This window comes from Pipistrellus hanaki (assembly GCF_964339955.1).
Source record: "Pipistrellus hanaki genome assembly, chromosome: 10".
NCBI lineage: Eukaryota > Metazoa > Chordata > Mammalia > Chiroptera > Vespertilionidae > Pipistrellus > Pipistrellus hanaki.
Genome location: NC_140512.1, coordinates 467,598 through 484,187, shown reverse-complemented (window position 1 = coordinate 484,187; position 16,590 = coordinate 467,598). Strand labels below are relative to the sequence as shown.

The 16,590-nt window shown below is 67.0% G+C and overlaps 2 protein-coding genes across 4 annotated transcripts in view; one reads left to right on the top strand and one right to left on the bottom strand.

The window, feature by feature from the left end:
• The first annotated feature begins 4,329 nt into the window (after window positions 1-4,329).
• The window catches only part of IGFBP3 (insulin like growth factor binding protein 3), a 44,969-nt gene continuing 32,708 nt past the window's right edge, over window positions 4,330-16,590 (top strand). Inside the window, exons 1-5 of one of the 3 annotated variants that reach the window (XM_084897714.1) lie at window positions 4,330-4,859; window positions 7,175-7,401; window positions 7,760-7,879; window positions 8,097-8,226; window positions 9,291-9,304. In XM_084897714.1, coding sequence (XP_084753840.1) covers window positions 4,475-4,859; window positions 7,175-7,401; window positions 7,760-7,879; window positions 8,097-8,222 — 858 coding nt within the window. In that variant the 5' untranslated portion in view covers window positions 4,330-4,474 and the 3' untranslated portion in view covers window positions 8,223-8,226; window positions 9,291-9,304. Of the gene's footprint in view, window positions 4,860-7,174; window positions 7,402-7,759; window positions 7,880-8,096; window positions 8,227-8,604; window positions 8,788-9,290; window positions 10,233-16,590 lie in introns of those variants that run through there. The other 2 variants (XM_084897715.1, XM_084897713.1) reach the window with 2 other exon arrangements.
• On the bottom strand, window positions 11,912-14,428 carry IGFBP1 (insulin like growth factor binding protein 1; the record flags this gene model as incomplete). Its single annotated transcript, XM_084896304.1, has 4 exons — window positions 11,912-12,423; window positions 12,720-12,848; window positions 13,462-13,565; window positions 14,056-14,428. The coding sequence occupies 4 exons, from the start codon at window positions 14,426-14,428 to the stop codon at window positions 12,277-12,279; spliced, it is 753 nt and encodes a 250-aa protein (XP_084752430.1). The 3' UTR covers window positions 11,912-12,276.

The window sequence follows — 16,590 nt, the reverse complement described above, 5'->3', positions numbered from 1 at the left end:
TGGAGCTCATTACAGTTCCCGTTCGGGCCTCGGCTCACATTTTCCAACGACTTTGAAGCGTGAGTTCATTCATTTACAATGTCAGCTCCAATTAAACTTGTAAAAATACTCCGCAGAGGAGGCCTCTGTGGGTCATGGGAGCTGCGTGTTACTCAAAAGAGAATTCCAGGAAAGCGCTCAAGGGGTTCCGTGCTCCAGGACGGGCCCGGATTGAGGCCGCGTTTTATCGCTCGAATCTGTGGAAACACGTCTGTCTCCAGGGATGCGTGCGCGGGCTCGTCCAGTCCGCTCAGCGCTCCGTCCGCCATAGGAGCGCACGTAGAGGTGGCAGGCTGGGCGAGGGAACGGAACCCCCAGGAGGTCCTGGCCCCAGGCACCTGGGCGCCCCCCCCCCGGGTGGCTGCAGGCGTGGGGAGGGCGGCGGGACCTCGGGGCTCTGCTTCAGCTGCCGAGGCAGAGTGGGAGCCGGCCCAGCCGAGCACAGCCAGCCCGCAGAGGCGGACGCGGTGTGTCCCGTGGGCTCCAGGCGGCCCAGGAGGCCCTGGGGTCAGAGGTCAGCCTGCAGCTGGCAAAGCAGACTTCAGGGAGCACGTGACAGAGTGGTCACAGGAGGAGCTTGGACATCACAAACCCACAGCGACCCCACCCCCACCACACACCTGGGGACGAGGCCACGCCTACCTCCCCTCCAGCCCAGCCGCCCCGGCCCTGGGGCAGAGCCCGGTCCGTCCCCGCGTGGCTGTTAAACTAAGTGTGCTCTCCTCAGTGCCAGGGCGCGGCGACTGTCCGTCTGAGGTGTCACCGTGTGCAGGTCCCACCGTGTACAGGTACTCTACACTTCCAGTCTGCCTGCTGCGGGTCCCACCTGTCACCCCTCCGCCCAGCAGCTGCGCGGACGAGGCCTCAAACCCTTTCTGACAAGTGCACCTGGAAGGCTGCTCCAGGCCTGAGAAACTCAGAGATCACCCCATGCAGCTCCTGGGAGCCACAAACCAGACCCAGACACACACACAGACGCAGACACAGGCACACGCGCAGACATACACACACAGACACAGACACACAGGCAGACATACACACACAGACCCAGACACAGACACATACATACACACAGACACACACAGAGACATACACACACCGACACAGACACAGACAGACAAACACACAGACACACACAGACACCCACACAGACATACACACACAGAGATACACACATAGATGCAGACACAGACACGACACGGACACAGGCCATAACTACCCAGGTCTGTGCGCCCGCTGCACCGTGGGGCCAACTTCCCCCCATGGACCACGGAGCTGGAAAGTGGGGTTCCGGCGGGAGTTAAAATGCCACGTGCTCTGACCCCAAAGTCTGGGAGCTGCTTCTTTCATGAAACTCACACCCCAACCCCCTCTGCTACCCGTCCCCCCCTCCTCCCCGTGGTAGTAAAACCCCGTGTGGGATCCCAGAATTTGGAGATGTTTGTTCTGATATAGATTCTTAATGTTTTTATAGGGAGAGGGAGAGAGAAACATCCATAATGAGAGAGAATCATTGATCGGCTGCCTCCTGCACACCCCACACTGGGGATCAAGCCCACAACCTGGGCCTGTGCCCATGACAGGAATCGAACCCTAGACCCTTCAGTCCGCAGGCCGACGCTCTATCCACTGAGCCACATCGGCCAGGGCTACCCTGTTCTCCTAGATTGGACTTCACTCACTGCCCTGTCACAGTCGCAGCAACAGGGGGGTGAGGGGGTTGGTGGGGAGGAGGGGGACAGGAGGCCTCACCCCCTCAGAACCTCCCCCTTCCCCCGCCCGGGGGGGGGGGAGTCTTGGAAATGGCCAGCCCCCCCGGGGAAGGAGGCACTGGGCAGAGGGCTGGGTGGGCCTGGGGATGGAGCTCGAAGTGAAAAGTCTCCTGACCAAGCTGGTTGGGCTCCTCTTTTTTCCTAAAAACAGAACGCTCTTTGGGGGAAAAACACACACACAAAAAAAAACACCAAGTCATCACTTAATAGAGGGCAGTTTTATTTCATTTTTTGCTCAATAATACTAACAAACAGCAGACTCTAATTTTGGCTGTTTAATCTCCCAACTGAACCCCATTACTCAAGAAGCTAAGGAAAACATTGTTTTTAGGTTTTCTCACTGGGTCATGCTATCTCCCAGCCCGCTGGACTTCCCAGCGTCCCTGGCACGTACCCGCTCCCGTTTTACAAGCCGCCAGCTGTCCAAGCTCTCCGGAGAGGCCTCTCGCAGGGAGGGCCTGGGGGTTACCGACCCGCAGGAGGGACAGGGCCGCTGCCTTCCGTACTCACTCGGGACTGCAGGGTGTGGGACGGGCACCTCGGAAGTGAGGGGAGGGCTCGGACAGACCACCAGCAGCCCGGGTCACAATCCCACCACCCCGCATGGCGAGGGCCGTGTTTCCGATGTGGGTGTCGCCTCACAATCACTAAGCAGCTGTCTACCAGCACCTACACCGGGAGACGCCTTCCCCACTCCCCACAGACACCGACTAACCGGCAGTCTGATCGAGGGAACCAGCACGTCACAACATGGAGCTGTGTCCCATCCAAGACCTCCCTGCCATAACGAGTTCTTTCCTGGCAGTTTTGTCAAATAAAAATGACTATATATTGACATTCTAGAGGCAGGGTCCCTAGCCTGGCCAGCAATCAGGACTGATTAGGGCCTTCCTTCATTGTGCACCGCCCCCTGGTGGTCAGCGCACATCATAGTGATGGATAGATGGAACTCCTGTTCTCCTGGTCGAACTCCCAAGGGGACAATTTGCATATTAGGCTTTTATAGAGATAATTCTCCCCATATCACTGCCCCAGCATTTCTTTGTTGTTGTAAGATTTCACACACACATGCACACACATGCACATACATACATATATACATGCACATACATGCACATACATGCACATACACATGCGCGCGCACACACTCACACACACGGAAGAGGTGACCAGGCGAATGTCAGCGCCGCCGCTGCAGGTGGGCTGGCGGGTGGCGAGGAAGCGGGGCCCTGACTGGCTCTTTCTGCCCAAACCGCCCGGGGCTGCTCCCCGGCACCTGGGTGCCGCCTGGGCCCGCATCTGGCTCCAGCAGCGCCGGGCAGTCGGTTCCCCTGCGGTCCGGTCCGCGGGCCGCGCTGACCCACAAGCTCTTTGCCCGTTGGCTCCTGGGCCGCGCGCGCCCTCTGTCGGCCGCACGGAGAAGGGTCGCGCAGGCCGCGCTCGGGGGATTCTCCCCATCCCAGGGCAGTGCGCCCCGACCGGGCCCCAGCGCAGCGCGCAGACCGCACGGACAGGAGGACCCCAGTGTCCCCAGCGCGGCGCACCGGAGAGACCTCAGGGCGGGGCCGCCATTGGCCGGGAAATGGCCAGGAAAACCCCGTGGTCAGGCTGCTGGTCATTAATGACATTTACTTTTAGTCCCCGGTTGTGGACGGAGGCCCTGCTGGAGCCATCCTAGGGGTGAAAACCTGAAACAGGTTAACCTCCCACAAGCCCGGCTCAGCCGCTCCCCGCGGGCCCGCTCTGCCCGCCCTGCCCGCTGGGACCCAGGGGAGGGAGGGGGGAGGGAGCCCCGCTGTGAGCAGGGACCGGGAGAGCGGAGGCCGCGTGCGCACCTGCAGGTGCGCGTTTTGGGACCAGATGTGGGGGTGCGAGTGGCCCGGCGGGTGCAAACGGAACCCTGAGACTTCGTTCCCCGGACCGACGGAGGTGCCGGCTCAGAAACGTCTTAAATCCCCGGCCTCGTTTAAATCCCCTTGAATGTTAGAAACTTTGCCAAGTGCCCCAGGGAGGAGCAGCGCGCCCCGTCTCCCCTGTCTCCCCGGCACCCCGTCTCCCCGGCACCCCGTCTCCCCAGCACAGGCTCGCGGGCGGCCTCCCCCGGGACGGGACGCAGACGGAGAAGCGCGCGGAGAGCCGGGGTGGCGGGGGCGGGGCGGAGGACGCTGGGGTGGCCAGAGGCACCAGGTGGGTGGGTGCTAGAAGCGCCTGGGTCCTGGGGCTGCGGGGCGCCGGCGTGCCCACGGGGAGCAGGTGTTCGGCGGCCGCGCTGCGCCCCCGGTGCCCCGGCCCCCGAGCGGTGGACGGACCCGGAGCCCGGGCTGCGACCTCCCGCCCCGTCTCCCCCCACCCCCTCTCCCCAGGCCTCGTCTCCCCCTGCCCCCTCTCCCCCGCCCCGTCTCCCCCACCCCGCGCAGACCGGGGCGTGTCCTCGGGCCTCGGGCCTCTATATAGTGGCCGGCGCGCCCGGGCCGCCAGATGCAGCCTGCGGTGCCTGCAGAGGTCTGACCGACGCCGCTCCTCCCCGGCTCCTCCGCTCCCGGCTCCCGGCTCCTCCGCTCCCAGCTCCTCGGCTCCTGCTCCTCCGCTCTCGCAGCCGCGCCGACGCCCCCGTGCCGCGCCGCGCAGCCCTGGCTGAGCCGCGGAGCCCCGCAGCGGGCGCCATGCCGCTCACACGCCCCGCGCTCCTGGCCGCCGCGCTGGCGCTACTCCTCGGGCTGCCGGCGGCGCGGGCCGGGGCCGGGCCGGGTCCCGGTACCGGGGCGGCGGGCGCGGGCCCCGTCGTGCGCTGCGAGCCCTGCGACGCCCGCGCCTTGGCCCGGTGCGCGCCCCCGCCGGCCGGCTGCGCGGAGCTGGCGCGGGAGCCGGGCTGCGGCTGCTGCCTCACGTGCGCGCGGCGCGAGGGCCAGGCGTGCGGCGTCTACACGGAGCGCTGCGGCGCCGGCCTCCGCTGCCTCCCGCCGCCCGGCGAGGCCCCGCTGCGGGCGCTGCTGGAGGGCCGCGGGCTCTGCGCCAACGCCAGCGCCGCCGCCCGCCCGCCCGCGCCAGGTGAGCGAGCGCCCGTCCCCCGTCCCCTGTCCCCGGACCCCAGTCCCCTGTCCCCGGGCCCCGCCCGCGCCAGGTGAGCGAGCGCCCGTCCCCCTGTCCCTCGGGCCCCGGGCCCCCGTTCCCCGTCCCCCCGGTCCCCGTCCCCCGGGCCCCGCCCGCGCCAGGTGAGCGAGCGGCGGCCCCGGCCCCGAGGGCGTCGTGGGGAGCCGGGCCCGGCGCCAAGTGCTTGTAAGCGCGGAGCGCCGTCCCGACAACGGCCCGAGGCTCTGCGGGAGGGAGCGGGCTAGGGTCCGGGCCGTCGGAGGGAAGATCCGGGGACCCCGGGCCGTAGGCGTGGGCTGCGCTGCGGGCTCCGGACGCGCTTCCGTCCCGCGGGGTGGGGGGGGCAGCGCGTCCGCCGCGGACAAGGGGCGGGCGCGGGGCGGCGGTGGGAGGGGGCCCGCACCGCACCGGAGTCCCCTCCGAGCTGGCCCTCAGGAGGAAGCGGGTCTACAAGGTGCCCCCCCTCCGGGCAGGGCGGGGGTCGGACCCGCTGCCCCACCCGCACCCTCCCGCCACCCAGCTCTCCTGCCCGCACCCTCCCGCCACCCAGCTCTCCTGCCCGCACCCTCCCGCCACCCAGCTCCGCCCGGGAGACCGCAGACGCGCCCGGCGCGGGGCTGCGGGGAGCGGGTTTCGGAGGCGGGAAGGGACGGGGAGCGGGTTTTGGAGGCGGGAAGGGACGGGGAGCCCCGTGGGGGCCTCAGAGGGAAGGTCAGTGGGTTGGCTCTGAGCCTCCGCTCGGCCAGGGAGTCCCCGCGGCTGCGGAGCCCGGGGCGGGGTGGCCTCGCCGGCGGGCTCGGTGCCTCCGGAGAAGCCGCGGCCCCGGGTGGGTGAGGGGGAGGCGGGTGTGCGGGTGTCCAGGCGGGACGGCGCGTCAAAGCCGCCAGCGGCCTCTGCTCGGGGCCACAGGCCTGTGTGCCCGCGGCCCGGGGGTGGCGCCCAGCGCGGGCTGGGGGTCCTCCCGGCGCTTCCTTCCGCCGCCGAGGGGCGCCCGCACGGTGTGGGCGGCGCGGCCGGTGACGGCGTGCGGAGGCGGAGTGGCTTCCAGACTCCGGGGGCGTTCTCCGGCTCTGGGCGCTGAGGAGGAAGGGCTTCCCCTCCCGCCGCGTCCGGAGCCGGGAAGGCGGGGAGGAGCTCATTTACATAGTCCCGCCCCGGGCCCGGGCTTCCCGGAGGAAGAGGACCGGAAACGGAAAGGAAACGGAAAACAGCCTACCGCTAGGAGGGTCCGCGGTGCGGAGCGGTGCTCCCGGCCGGGCCCCGGGGACCACGCAGCTCCTTCCCCGGAGCTGTCCCCTGGGCGGGCAGAGCCCACGGGGCGGGGCCTCCCGGGGGCGGGGCCTCCCGGGGGCGGGGCCTCCCGGGGCGGGGCCTCCCGGGGCGGGGCCTCCCGGGGGCGGGGCCTCCCTGGGGCGGGGCCTCCCTGGGGGCGGGGCACCAGGAACCTCCGAGCGTGGAGCGGGAGCACCAGGTCTCCCCGCCCCGCTGGGCCTGGGAAGCTCCCTCCCCGGCACCGCCCTTCTCCCGGGAGCCCCAGGCCTGGGCGGGCGGCCTCCCTGCCGGCCGGGAACTGTCAGCTGGAACGGGGCGCCGAGCTCCCCGGCGGAACAAATTCGGGGCCGCAGGGTCTGGAAGATCTGGGGGTGCGGCTCGTGGGAATGACGTAGCCGTATGGCCGCTGCCCGGCTGAGCGGACCCGGTGGGAGAGGGGTGTCCGCCCTGTCCCACAGCCGCCCCGGCTCCGACCGGGAGGAACAGCGGGCGCTGGCGCCTGCAGCCTCACGCGTGCTTCAACCTCAGCCCCCAGGGGCGGGTTTCGGGGAGAAGGTGGGGGGGGGGGCGGCGTCCAGGCTTAGCTCTGCCCCCTCCCGGTAGAGGAGGGGACGCCTGCCAGCGAGGCACCTACTTGGTCAAATCTCTTCTGATCTCCAGGCAAAGCAAGTACCAGGGCTGCTAGTGTGAGGGTGGGACTCTATCAAGGTATTTTCTTTTTCTTAAATATTTTTTACTGACCAGAGAGGAAGGGAGAGGACGAGAGAAACATCCATGATGAGAGAGAACCACGGATCGGCTGCCTCCTGAACACCCCTCACTGGGAATGGAGCCCGAACCTCCGGCCTGTGCCCTGACCGGGAATCCAGCCGAGACCTCCTGGTTCCAAGGTCGAGGCTCCAAGTGTTTTTCCAGAATGACTTGGGATGGCTGAGTGACAGTGCCCGAGACTGGCCCTGTCAGCCCTCAGCTCCTGTCTCCATGTTTCCCCGTCTCCCCAGCAAACGGCAGTGAGGCGGAGGAAGAGCAGAGCGCAGTGACCGCAGGGAGCCCGGCGCTGACCGGCACACATTGGGCCCCCAATGCCAGGTTCCACCCCGGCCACACCAAAATGGACACCATCAGGAGGGGGAGCGCCAAGGACAGCCAGCGCCACAAGGTCCACTCGGGGGCCCAGAGCACCGTCACCCAAAACTTCTCCTCCGAGACCAAGCAGGACACAGAATACGTGAGCGCCGCCTCCTGGGGTGGGGGGAGAGCTGGGAGCCGCGGGCACACCCGGTCCAGGCACAGGGGCAGCTGCCAGTCCCCTCAGGCCCAGAACGGGGACCAGATGGCCCGGCCCTAGGTCAAACCCCGGGGCGTGCCCAGGCCTCTGGGCTGGAGAAAGGCTCACATGCCCGGCTCTTCCTGTGCCCCTGGCCTCTGGGTGTCCCGGGAGATCCCGGTGCCGAGCCCCATCTCGGACACATGGGAGGGGGTGCCGGAGTTCCCATGGGCGCCATGACGGCTGAGTCAGGCCACAGCACCGCTGGTCCCCCCGGGGGCGGGCGGGTGGACTTCATAGTGACCGTCCACGCCCCCAGGGGCCCTGCCGCCGGGAGATGGAGGACACGCTGAACCAACTCAAGTCCCTGAGCACCCTGAGCCCGCAGGGCATCCACCTCCCCAACTGCGACCGGAAGGGCTTCTACAAGAGGAAGCAGGTGAGCCTCCGTCCGGCCTCCACCGGGCGACGGGGAGCCACAGCGGGGCCCCTCCTCTGCCCCAGGGCCCTGCTCCCCTTTGTGAACCCGCAGGGACACGTGCCCAGCACCTGCCCGCTGTCCTGGGCCGCAGTCCCGGTGGGCAGCCTGGCGGGCATGGGGCCGGGCGGGCATGGGGCCGGGCAGCCGGGGGTCACGCCGCCCTCTCTGCCCCCAGTGCCGCCCGTCCAAGGGCAGGAAGCGCGGCTTCTGCTGGTGCGTGGACAAGTACGGGCAGCCCCTCCCCGGCCACGACCCGAGGGGCCGGGCAGACGTGCACTGCGACGGCGTGGAGAGCCCGTGACGCGGTGAGCCTGGGCCCCGGGCTCTCCATCGGACGGGGCGGGCTGGCGGGGTCAGATGGAGGACAGGCCGGAATGCTCCCGGAAGAAGGCGGGGGCCTGCCCACTGAACCACACAGGCAGGGGCCTGGGCCTGTGGGTCGGAGCTCAGAGGCTTTCCCTGTGATGGAGCCTTGCTTCCCAGTGAACTCTCTGACTTTAAAGAACCTAATTCTAAGATGGGATCTTATTATTGATCTGAGAGAGGAAGGGAGGGAGAAACCAACAAGGAGAGAGAACCATGGACCGGCTGCCTCCTACACACCCCACACTGGAGATGGAGCCCATAGCCCGGGCCTGTGCCCTGACCAGCAATCACACCCTGACCTCCCTCCCGGTTCATAGGTCAACGCTAACCACTGAGCCACGCCAGCTGAGCCACGCCAGTTTCTGAGTTAAAGATGAGCCTGATTGTGCTCCCCTCCCCCCGCCCCTGTAAAATACATATGGATATTCTGATAACCTGTGGTTAATAGAATTTTAATAAAGTTCATTAAACCTAACTCAAACAATGACTTTAAACCATTCTGAAGGCCATCACATCCAATATTCTCTTTGACTAAATGAAAGTTACTGGTGGAGAAAAAGGAATAAATACATTTCCTTTCGTGTCCTCAAGATGAATGTAAGTCAACAGAAGGAAATTGCCTGTTTAGGTGTTTTCTTTCCTTGCAAGTTGGAAAAGGCAATTCTAATTTTGGGGTGACTGTGGAAGAACATAGCAAGCAGCCCAGCCGGCGGGGCCCAGTGCTTGAGCATCGACCTATGAACCGGAAGGTCACAGTTCAATTCCCGGTCAGGGCACAGGCCCAGGTTGCCAGCTCGATTCCCCATGTGGGGAGTGCAGGCGGCAGCCCATACATGGTTCTCATCATGGATGCTTCTCCCTTCCTCTCTGACATCCATGATAACACGTTTTTAAATTGCTAGCATCCTGCAGGCCCTCGCTCTGAGCAGGCCGCCTGCCTGTGCGGGGGAGGTTGGGAGACGGACGTGGGAGGAGTTAACCACCCCGTTCCTCTCTGTTTCAGTTCCTCGAACTCCAGCACCAACTCTGCACCACGGACGGCCACGGCGGTGACCAGCAGTGGCCATGGCCTCGAGCACCTCTCTTTCTCTGGCGAATCCGTTTCCTTTAACCCCTCCTTTAGGGTGAGCCCCCCGAAACGCCGGGGCTCTCGGCCGTGCACGGAGCGGCTCCCACCCCTGACTTTTCTCGTCGCCGCTTCTGGACCTCCCCATGAACTCAAGCTCAGGCCGGGCCTCGGGCCGCCACCCTCTCCCTGGGGCGTCTGCACCTCTGGTGGACACACCTGCGAGGAGCCCAGGCCTGCGGCCCCTGCCCCTCCGCCCACCAGCGAGCTCCTGCCCTCAGGCAGCCGTCTGCTTGGGGACGAGTGAGACCATGAGGTGGAGTCTTGCCTTTTTTTTTTTTTTTTTTTAAAGACCAAGAAGGTGCTCAGACCGGGCACCTGGAGACGTGGGTGGCCCAGCAGGCTCCACAGGGCAGGGAGGGGGTTGGAGGGTGGGGAGGTTGGCTTTGTCCCCAACAGTACACAATGCTCGGGCGGCAGGAAAGGGTGTTTTCCACTCACAACTCCAAAGCCAAGGCGGTTTCTGAGGATCCGCTCCTCAGAGGCCAAGGTCTGCTCATCCCTCACCACATGTCCTCCTTGCACAGTGTAACACGTATGAATAACCATGTATCTAGCCAGATCCCGGAATCCCCCTCCTGATTCCCGTGTTCACAGAGAAGCGCCTTGTGAGCTGTCACGCTGCACGCACCGCACCCACATGTAACGGGACCTGGAGCCAGTCTCGGTGCCCTCGGCCAGGCCAGGGGGTCCAGGCACTGCCTGCCTTTCGCTTTCCTTTATTTTTTTAATCAAGTTTTTTAATCAAATAAGGTATTTTGGAGACGTCGGTCTCACCATGTATTTATAATTGGTCAATAAAGTTTTTACCGTGGAAAACCCTCCCCTGTCGGCGACCAGCTCGCGGTGGGAGGGTCCCACGTCCCAGGGGGGATTCACGGTGAGCTCCGGGGGGTCTTGGCGGGGTCCTGGTCCGGCAGGTCAGCAGGTCGCCCCCAGGCCCTGGCGACCCTGGGGCTTGTCCCCAGCAACCTGCCGGCCCCGCCCAGGCGCAGGGGGCACGCGGCCTGGGGTCTGGGCTTGAAAGGGACCGGCGGCAGGAGACCCGGGGACGCTGGGACTCCGGGGATCAGGGCGCACTGGCTTCCAGGACCCCAGTGCCTGTCCTGCTTGTGCCCTTAGCACCCAAGTCCGCCCTCACCCACCTTGGGTGCGAGCACACGCGAGCATGCGCAGTCACCCGGCTGGTCAGAGCCTGTGTGGTCAGAGCACGCGCAGTCTGGGGGGCGGGACCTGCAAAGCCCTGAGCAGGAAGTGAGGGCGCACGTGTGGGGGCGGGGCCTGGCGCCCACGGGATCAGGATCCCAGGCTCCTGTGCGCCCCCCAGGTTCGCCTTCCTGGGCACCCGTTTCACACCCCCTTCACCCCAACCTCTGCCACAGTCACCCCTTGTCCGCTCGCCTCCCAGTGCACCTCTGCCACCGGGTCTCCCCGGCTCCCCGCGCCGGCAGACGGACCGCTCCCCTGCCCGCCAGGGTTGGGCTTGCGGCCCCCACACCCCAGACGCCGCCCTGAGTGCGCACGCTGCTCCCCTCGCGACGTCCAGGCCCAGCGGGCAGGTGGGCACTGACTGTGGTGGGCAGTCCTCAGCCCCGAGAGGCCTCTCTGGTTCCGACTCCGGGCCGGAGGCAGCGCGGGGCGCTCGCCGCCCAGGGACGTTCCTACCCGGAATCCTCAGGGCGACGAGCAGATGCAACTGTCATGTGACCCCGACACGCATGCGCACAGGCAGGCAGGCGCACAGATGCGCGCGGCACACAGGTGCGCACACATGCGTGTGTACAGGCAGGCGCACAGACGCTCACACAGGCACACACGTGCACACACACATATATATATGCGCGCACACAGCAGGTGCACAGACGCGCACGGCACACACGTGCACTGGGGGGGGCCTGGTGCCCCCGGCTCTGGGTGCAGGAAGGTCCATGGCGTTTCTACTTCTTCCCGCCTGGTCCCTCAGGAAGGGGCCCTCCCCGCGGGGGTGGGGCCAGGACCTGGCTGAGTGCTGTCAGGACACGGACACTGAGTCCAGGTCACCCCTGGGGGCCTGGCCGAGGGGGCAGCTGGCAGCCAGGGGCCTGAGGGGGCGGCCCGGGGAATGGCTGGAGCTATGAGAGAGAGACCTGCACCCACTCCCCCTGGGGCTCAGGCTTGGGGCACAGCCAAGGTGGGGGCAGAGTCAGGAAAGCAAGCAGGTGACCTTGGAGGGGCAGCGAGCCTGGCACTCTGGCTCAGCTGTGCCAGGGGCAGGCAGTGCCGGCCTATGGCCATGCAGTGTGGGGCAGAGGCTGAGGGAGGAGTGGGGGGAGCTGGCCCAGGAGCGTCTCTGCCAGAAGCCCAGCCTGTTTACCGGCGGGAGAGATGGGGTGGCCAGTGGGACAGTAAGGGCGGCAGGAGGTGGGAGGGGGCCCAGGCCGGGGTGACCACAGCCTGAGAGGCGCAGTGGCTGTGGCAGGGGGACTTGGCGGCGCGGGGGGGGCACAGAGGTCCACAGTGGCAGTGCTAATAGGCCGTTTATTGTGCACGTGGTGCGAGCCTGTGACAATGCCTCCCCTCCTTCCTGCAGCCCTCACCCCCTCACCTCCCGCTGACCACCGCCCCCCCGGGGGGGCTGAGCGCACTGCCCACCCGCAGAGGCTCCGTGAGGGACCACCCGGGAGAGTGTCCCTGCCCAGGACAGCCGCTGCGAGGGTCACCCCCTGGGCAGTGTCTCCGGCATTGAGTTCAGAGCCCGGTCCTTGCGTAGAAAAATAAACTCAGTGAATAAATAGACGACAGCTTCGGAGCAAGCAGCGGTGGAGTACAGAACGCCCCTGCCCTCACACAGGCCGGCGTGTCGGAGCGTGAACACACGTGGGCCTCAGCGGCCCATGGAAGGAGGCGGGCCCTGGAAATACTGCTCGCAGTTGGGGTCCCCTTGCACCTCCGCGGACCCCGTGATCCTCTGCCCGTTCCAGGGGTACACGCACCAGCAGAGCCCCAGCTCACCGTGCAGGGTGGCCATGCACTGCAGAACGGGGTGGGGGGGGCAGGTCAGAGCCCGGGCAGGAGCTGGAGGATGGGGCTCCCTGCCCCCCGCACCCCACGGAGAGCCCAGGGCTGGGGCTCAGACCCTGGCACCGCCCGCCCGCCAGGACCGGCCGAGGGCACGCCCAGCGCCCTCCGGGTCGGGTGTCCAGTGAGTCCGGGGTTCCATGCGTGTGCCGCCCAGCGTGGTGACCCCGGGGCTGGCTGCCTCCCACCCTGAGGCGGGGCCCTGCCTCCCGGGCAGGGCGGGGCTGGGGCGTGTTTGGGATGGCTCACCTGCTTGGAGTGGTACAGCCCGTCCTGGTGGCAGTTGGGCAGGTAAAAGCTGTAGAGGCCGCCGCCCGCCTTGGCCTTCTCCTCGGCCGCCTTGGCCAGCGCGGCGTGCAGCTCCCGCCGGCAGGGGTCCTGGCGGGCAGGACAGTGGATGGAGGAGGAGGAAGGTGACATCCCCGACCGGAGGCAGGAAGGGGGCCGTGTGGACTGGGGAACCCCGCTGCCCTCCCCGGCCGCCAGCTCTCCCTGTCCCCCAAGGACCCCAGGCTCTGCCTCGGGTTAGGGTTAGGGTTAGGGTTGGGGTTAGGGTTAGGATTGGGGTTGGGGTTGGAGTTGGAGTTGGGGTTGGGGTTAAGAGGAAGGTGTGGGCCGTGCCCTCCCACCAGGACACCCCTGCACACCCACGGGAGCTAAGAGGTCTCCCCACTCCTTCCCTTCACCCACACGCACCCCACCCCACCCCACCCCAGGCTAGTGCGGGCTCTGATGGAGGCTTAGCCTCAGGTTTCTGGCCATTGGCACCGAGGCGGCACCTCCGGTCCCTGTCGCCCTCCAGTGGCGGGATTAGGCAGGGCTCCCGGTGAGGGGGACGGGAGGGGGAGGGGAAGTCGCGGTCTGGCAGGGGCGGCTGGGGGTCACAGGCCCCCACCGCGCACGTTGTGAAAAGGGCGCAGTGAGGCGGGGAGGGCGGTCCGCCCTGCGCACTCTTCGAGTCCCAGGCGCACAGCAGCCCGGGGCCGCCCACCTTGGAGTTCTGGATGTCGGAGATCTGGAGCTGCTGCATGTCCTGGTAGACTCTGACCACGTCCCACACGGTGGACAGGCTCCCCGGGCTCTCCTTCTCCGCCTCTGCGGAGGGAACGCGGCCCTGAGCGCCCCGCGCCCGGAGCCCCCCACAGACGGGAGCCTTCCCAGGGCCCGGAGCCCGCCCGCCCTCCGCCCCCCCGGGGCCCTGAGCGCCCGGCCCGCCTCCCACCCCCACGGAGCCCGCTAGGTCCCAAGGCGAGGCCCCTCCACCCCGGCCCCGCTGCCCCGCCGCCCCACCCGGCCAGCCCTCCTCCAGGGCTGGGGCTGAGGTCGCTCCAACCCCTCCTGCCCCGGGGCCTTGCGGTGATGGGGCTCCTGACGGGCTTGGGCTCCAAACTCTGGGCGCGGGCGGGGGCTCCCCTGGCGGTAACTCCAGGCCCCCTGCGCGCCCAGGCTGGCTCCCGCCGCTCCCGGGAGGCGGGCGGACCGGGAGGCGGGCCGGGTGGGGAGGGGAAGCGGGCGGGGTAGGGGGGAGGCGGGAGGGGTGGGGGGAGGCGGGCGGGGTGGGGGGGAGGCGGGCGGACGGGCGCACCTGCGGCCTCGGCGCTGGGCTCGCTGACCGGCGCCTCGGGCATGCACACGCCGCGGCCCCGGGCCAGCGCGCGCAGCGGCCGGGTCTCCCCGGGGCGCGCCCGGCAGCGCAGGCCGGCCTCGCAGCGCGCCGACGTGAAGCCGCAGGCGTCCCCCCGGCGCAGGGCGCACGCGGCGCAGCAGCCGCAGCCGTAGGGCCGGGCGCGCTCGCGGCAGGAGGCGGGCACGGGCGGGCAGGCCGCCAGCCGCTCGGCGGAGCAGGGCGCGCACTCCCACAGCTGCTGCTCGCCGGCCGCGCCGGGCAGGGCCGCGCCGAGCAGGGCGGCCAGGGCGGCCAGCAGCAGCGGCGGCGCGGCGGGGGCGGGCATGGCCATCGGGGCGGCAGGTGCTGGCGGCGGACGCTCCGGAGTGATGCTCCGGGATGACGGCGCCGGGAGCCCGCGCCTTATAAAGGGCCCGGCCGGGCCGCACCTGCCGGGGGTGATGATGGGGGGGGGAGGTGATGACGGCCGCCCCCGGGCCGGTGTTCCAAATAGTTTGTTTTGCTCCCGCGCTCGGGGCCGCGCCAGGCGGGGCGAGGGCGGGGGCGGCCGGGTCGGGCTGTTTGTCCGCTGGTTACGAGCTCCCGCCCCCGCCCCCGTGCAGCGCTAAGCGGACCCGGAGCGCGTGGCCAGGGGCGCAACTAGCTGTGTGCCCCAGGAGCCCAGGCCCAGGGAAGCCCACCGCCCTTTCCCTCCCTCCCTCCCTCCTTTTCTCCCTTCTTCCCTCTTCCTTCCTTCCTTCCTTCCTTCCTTCCTTCCTTCCTTCCTTCCTCCTTCCTTCCTTCCTTCCTCCTTCCCTCCCTCCTTCCCTCCTTCTTAACTTCCCTTCCTTCATTCCTTTCCTCCTTCCCTCCTTCCTTCCTTCCATTTTTATTGATGTCAGAGAGGGAGAGGGAGAGAGAAACACCCATGATGAGAGAGAATCACTGATCGACTGCCTCCTGCACGCCCCTCACTGGGGATCCAGCCGCAACCTGGGCCTGTGCCCTGAAGAGAAATGGAGCCCTGACCTCCTGGTTCCTAGGTCCAGGCTCAACTGCTGCGCCACACCGGCCAGGCCCCACCCGTTTTCAAAGGGGAACCCGGTTCGGGGAGAACAGGGCGGCGTTTAGGACTATGGCGTCAGCTGGTGGTGGCTCTGCAGGTCAGAGGCTCCAGCCTGGAGCTCCAGTCTCCCTGCCTTTCTCCGGAGGGAGACAGGGTGAGCCGGGTAACTGTACCCTCAGAGGAGAGGGCTGAGGCGGACAGAGTGCCCAGTCTGCAGGGGCACCCAGACCCCAGGCACCCAGAGTTCGACCCCTGGGACTTTCTGACTCAGACCAGATGCAGTCAGGAGTCAGACAGCAAGGCCTTCTCTTCAGCTAAAACCCCTCTTTCCAGGGTCTTCTCCTGGGCTGCAGGACAGATGTCCCGCCCCTTCAAAGACTGAGGTGGCCCCACTGTCCCCAAGAGCTGCTGGTTTTCTGGGGAGCCCAGGCCCCCAAACCAGGCCTCCCTGTATGTACTGAGGGAGAACAGTAAACATGCAAGTTGAGTACAATTTCCAAGGGAAGTGAAAATGAGAAGGTACATGCCCGGTCAGCATGGCTCAGGGGTTGAGCATCGATCAGGTCACTGGTTTGATTTCCAATCAGGGCACATGCCCAGATTGTGGGCTCCATCCCTGGCGGGGGGGGGGGGGGGGGGGGGGGAGACATACACGCATGTAGGAGGCGGCGGTCCATGATTCTCTCTCATTGTTGAAGTTTCCATCCCCCATCCTCTCTGAGATCAATAAAAATATATTTCAATGAGAAGGTACAGGAGGCCCTTGTTTGTGTCCATACCCCGTGTGAGTGGCCACCTCCCTGCTCTGAGTGGGCTGAACGAGGCCGGTCAGGAGACGTCTAGGCCTCCGGCTCACACACCTGAGCCTCCTCGCTCTGTGCAGCAGGTGCTCACGGACCGACAAGAACACCCTAAACTGACGTGCTGAGGCCTCCAGGGGGCACGCCCACAGCGCAGCCTCCCCAGCAACAAGCAAAACAGCCATGGAAGAGAGGGCCGGGGCAGTGGGCAGACAGCAGTGCCCGGGGGCAGTGGGGGACAGACAGCAGTGCTGGGGACTGGGCTGGGGGCTGGGAGCTGGGGGCTGGGGGCTGGAGGCTGAGCTGGGCCAAGGGCTGGGCTGGGGGCTGGGGGCTGGGCTAGGGGCCAGGAGCTGGGGGCTGGGGGCTGGGGGCTGGGGGCTGGGCTGGGCCAAGGGCTGGGCTGGGGTCTCAGTGAGAAACCGGCAGGCCTTTGGTCATCGCCTAGTCCAGGACTCCCAGCCCAGGGCTTACTCACAGCCGGGCGGGCGGGCGGACGCAGTGTTGGGCAATCGGCTCAGAAAAACAATGCAGGGTCAAGGCCAAGGGCAGCCTGCTGGGAGGATGGGACCCTCCGGACGTGTTTTGAACCTGGGAAACAAAAATATGTTTTGCTGCTGGGCTGACGGGGGATGATGTCAATGCAGC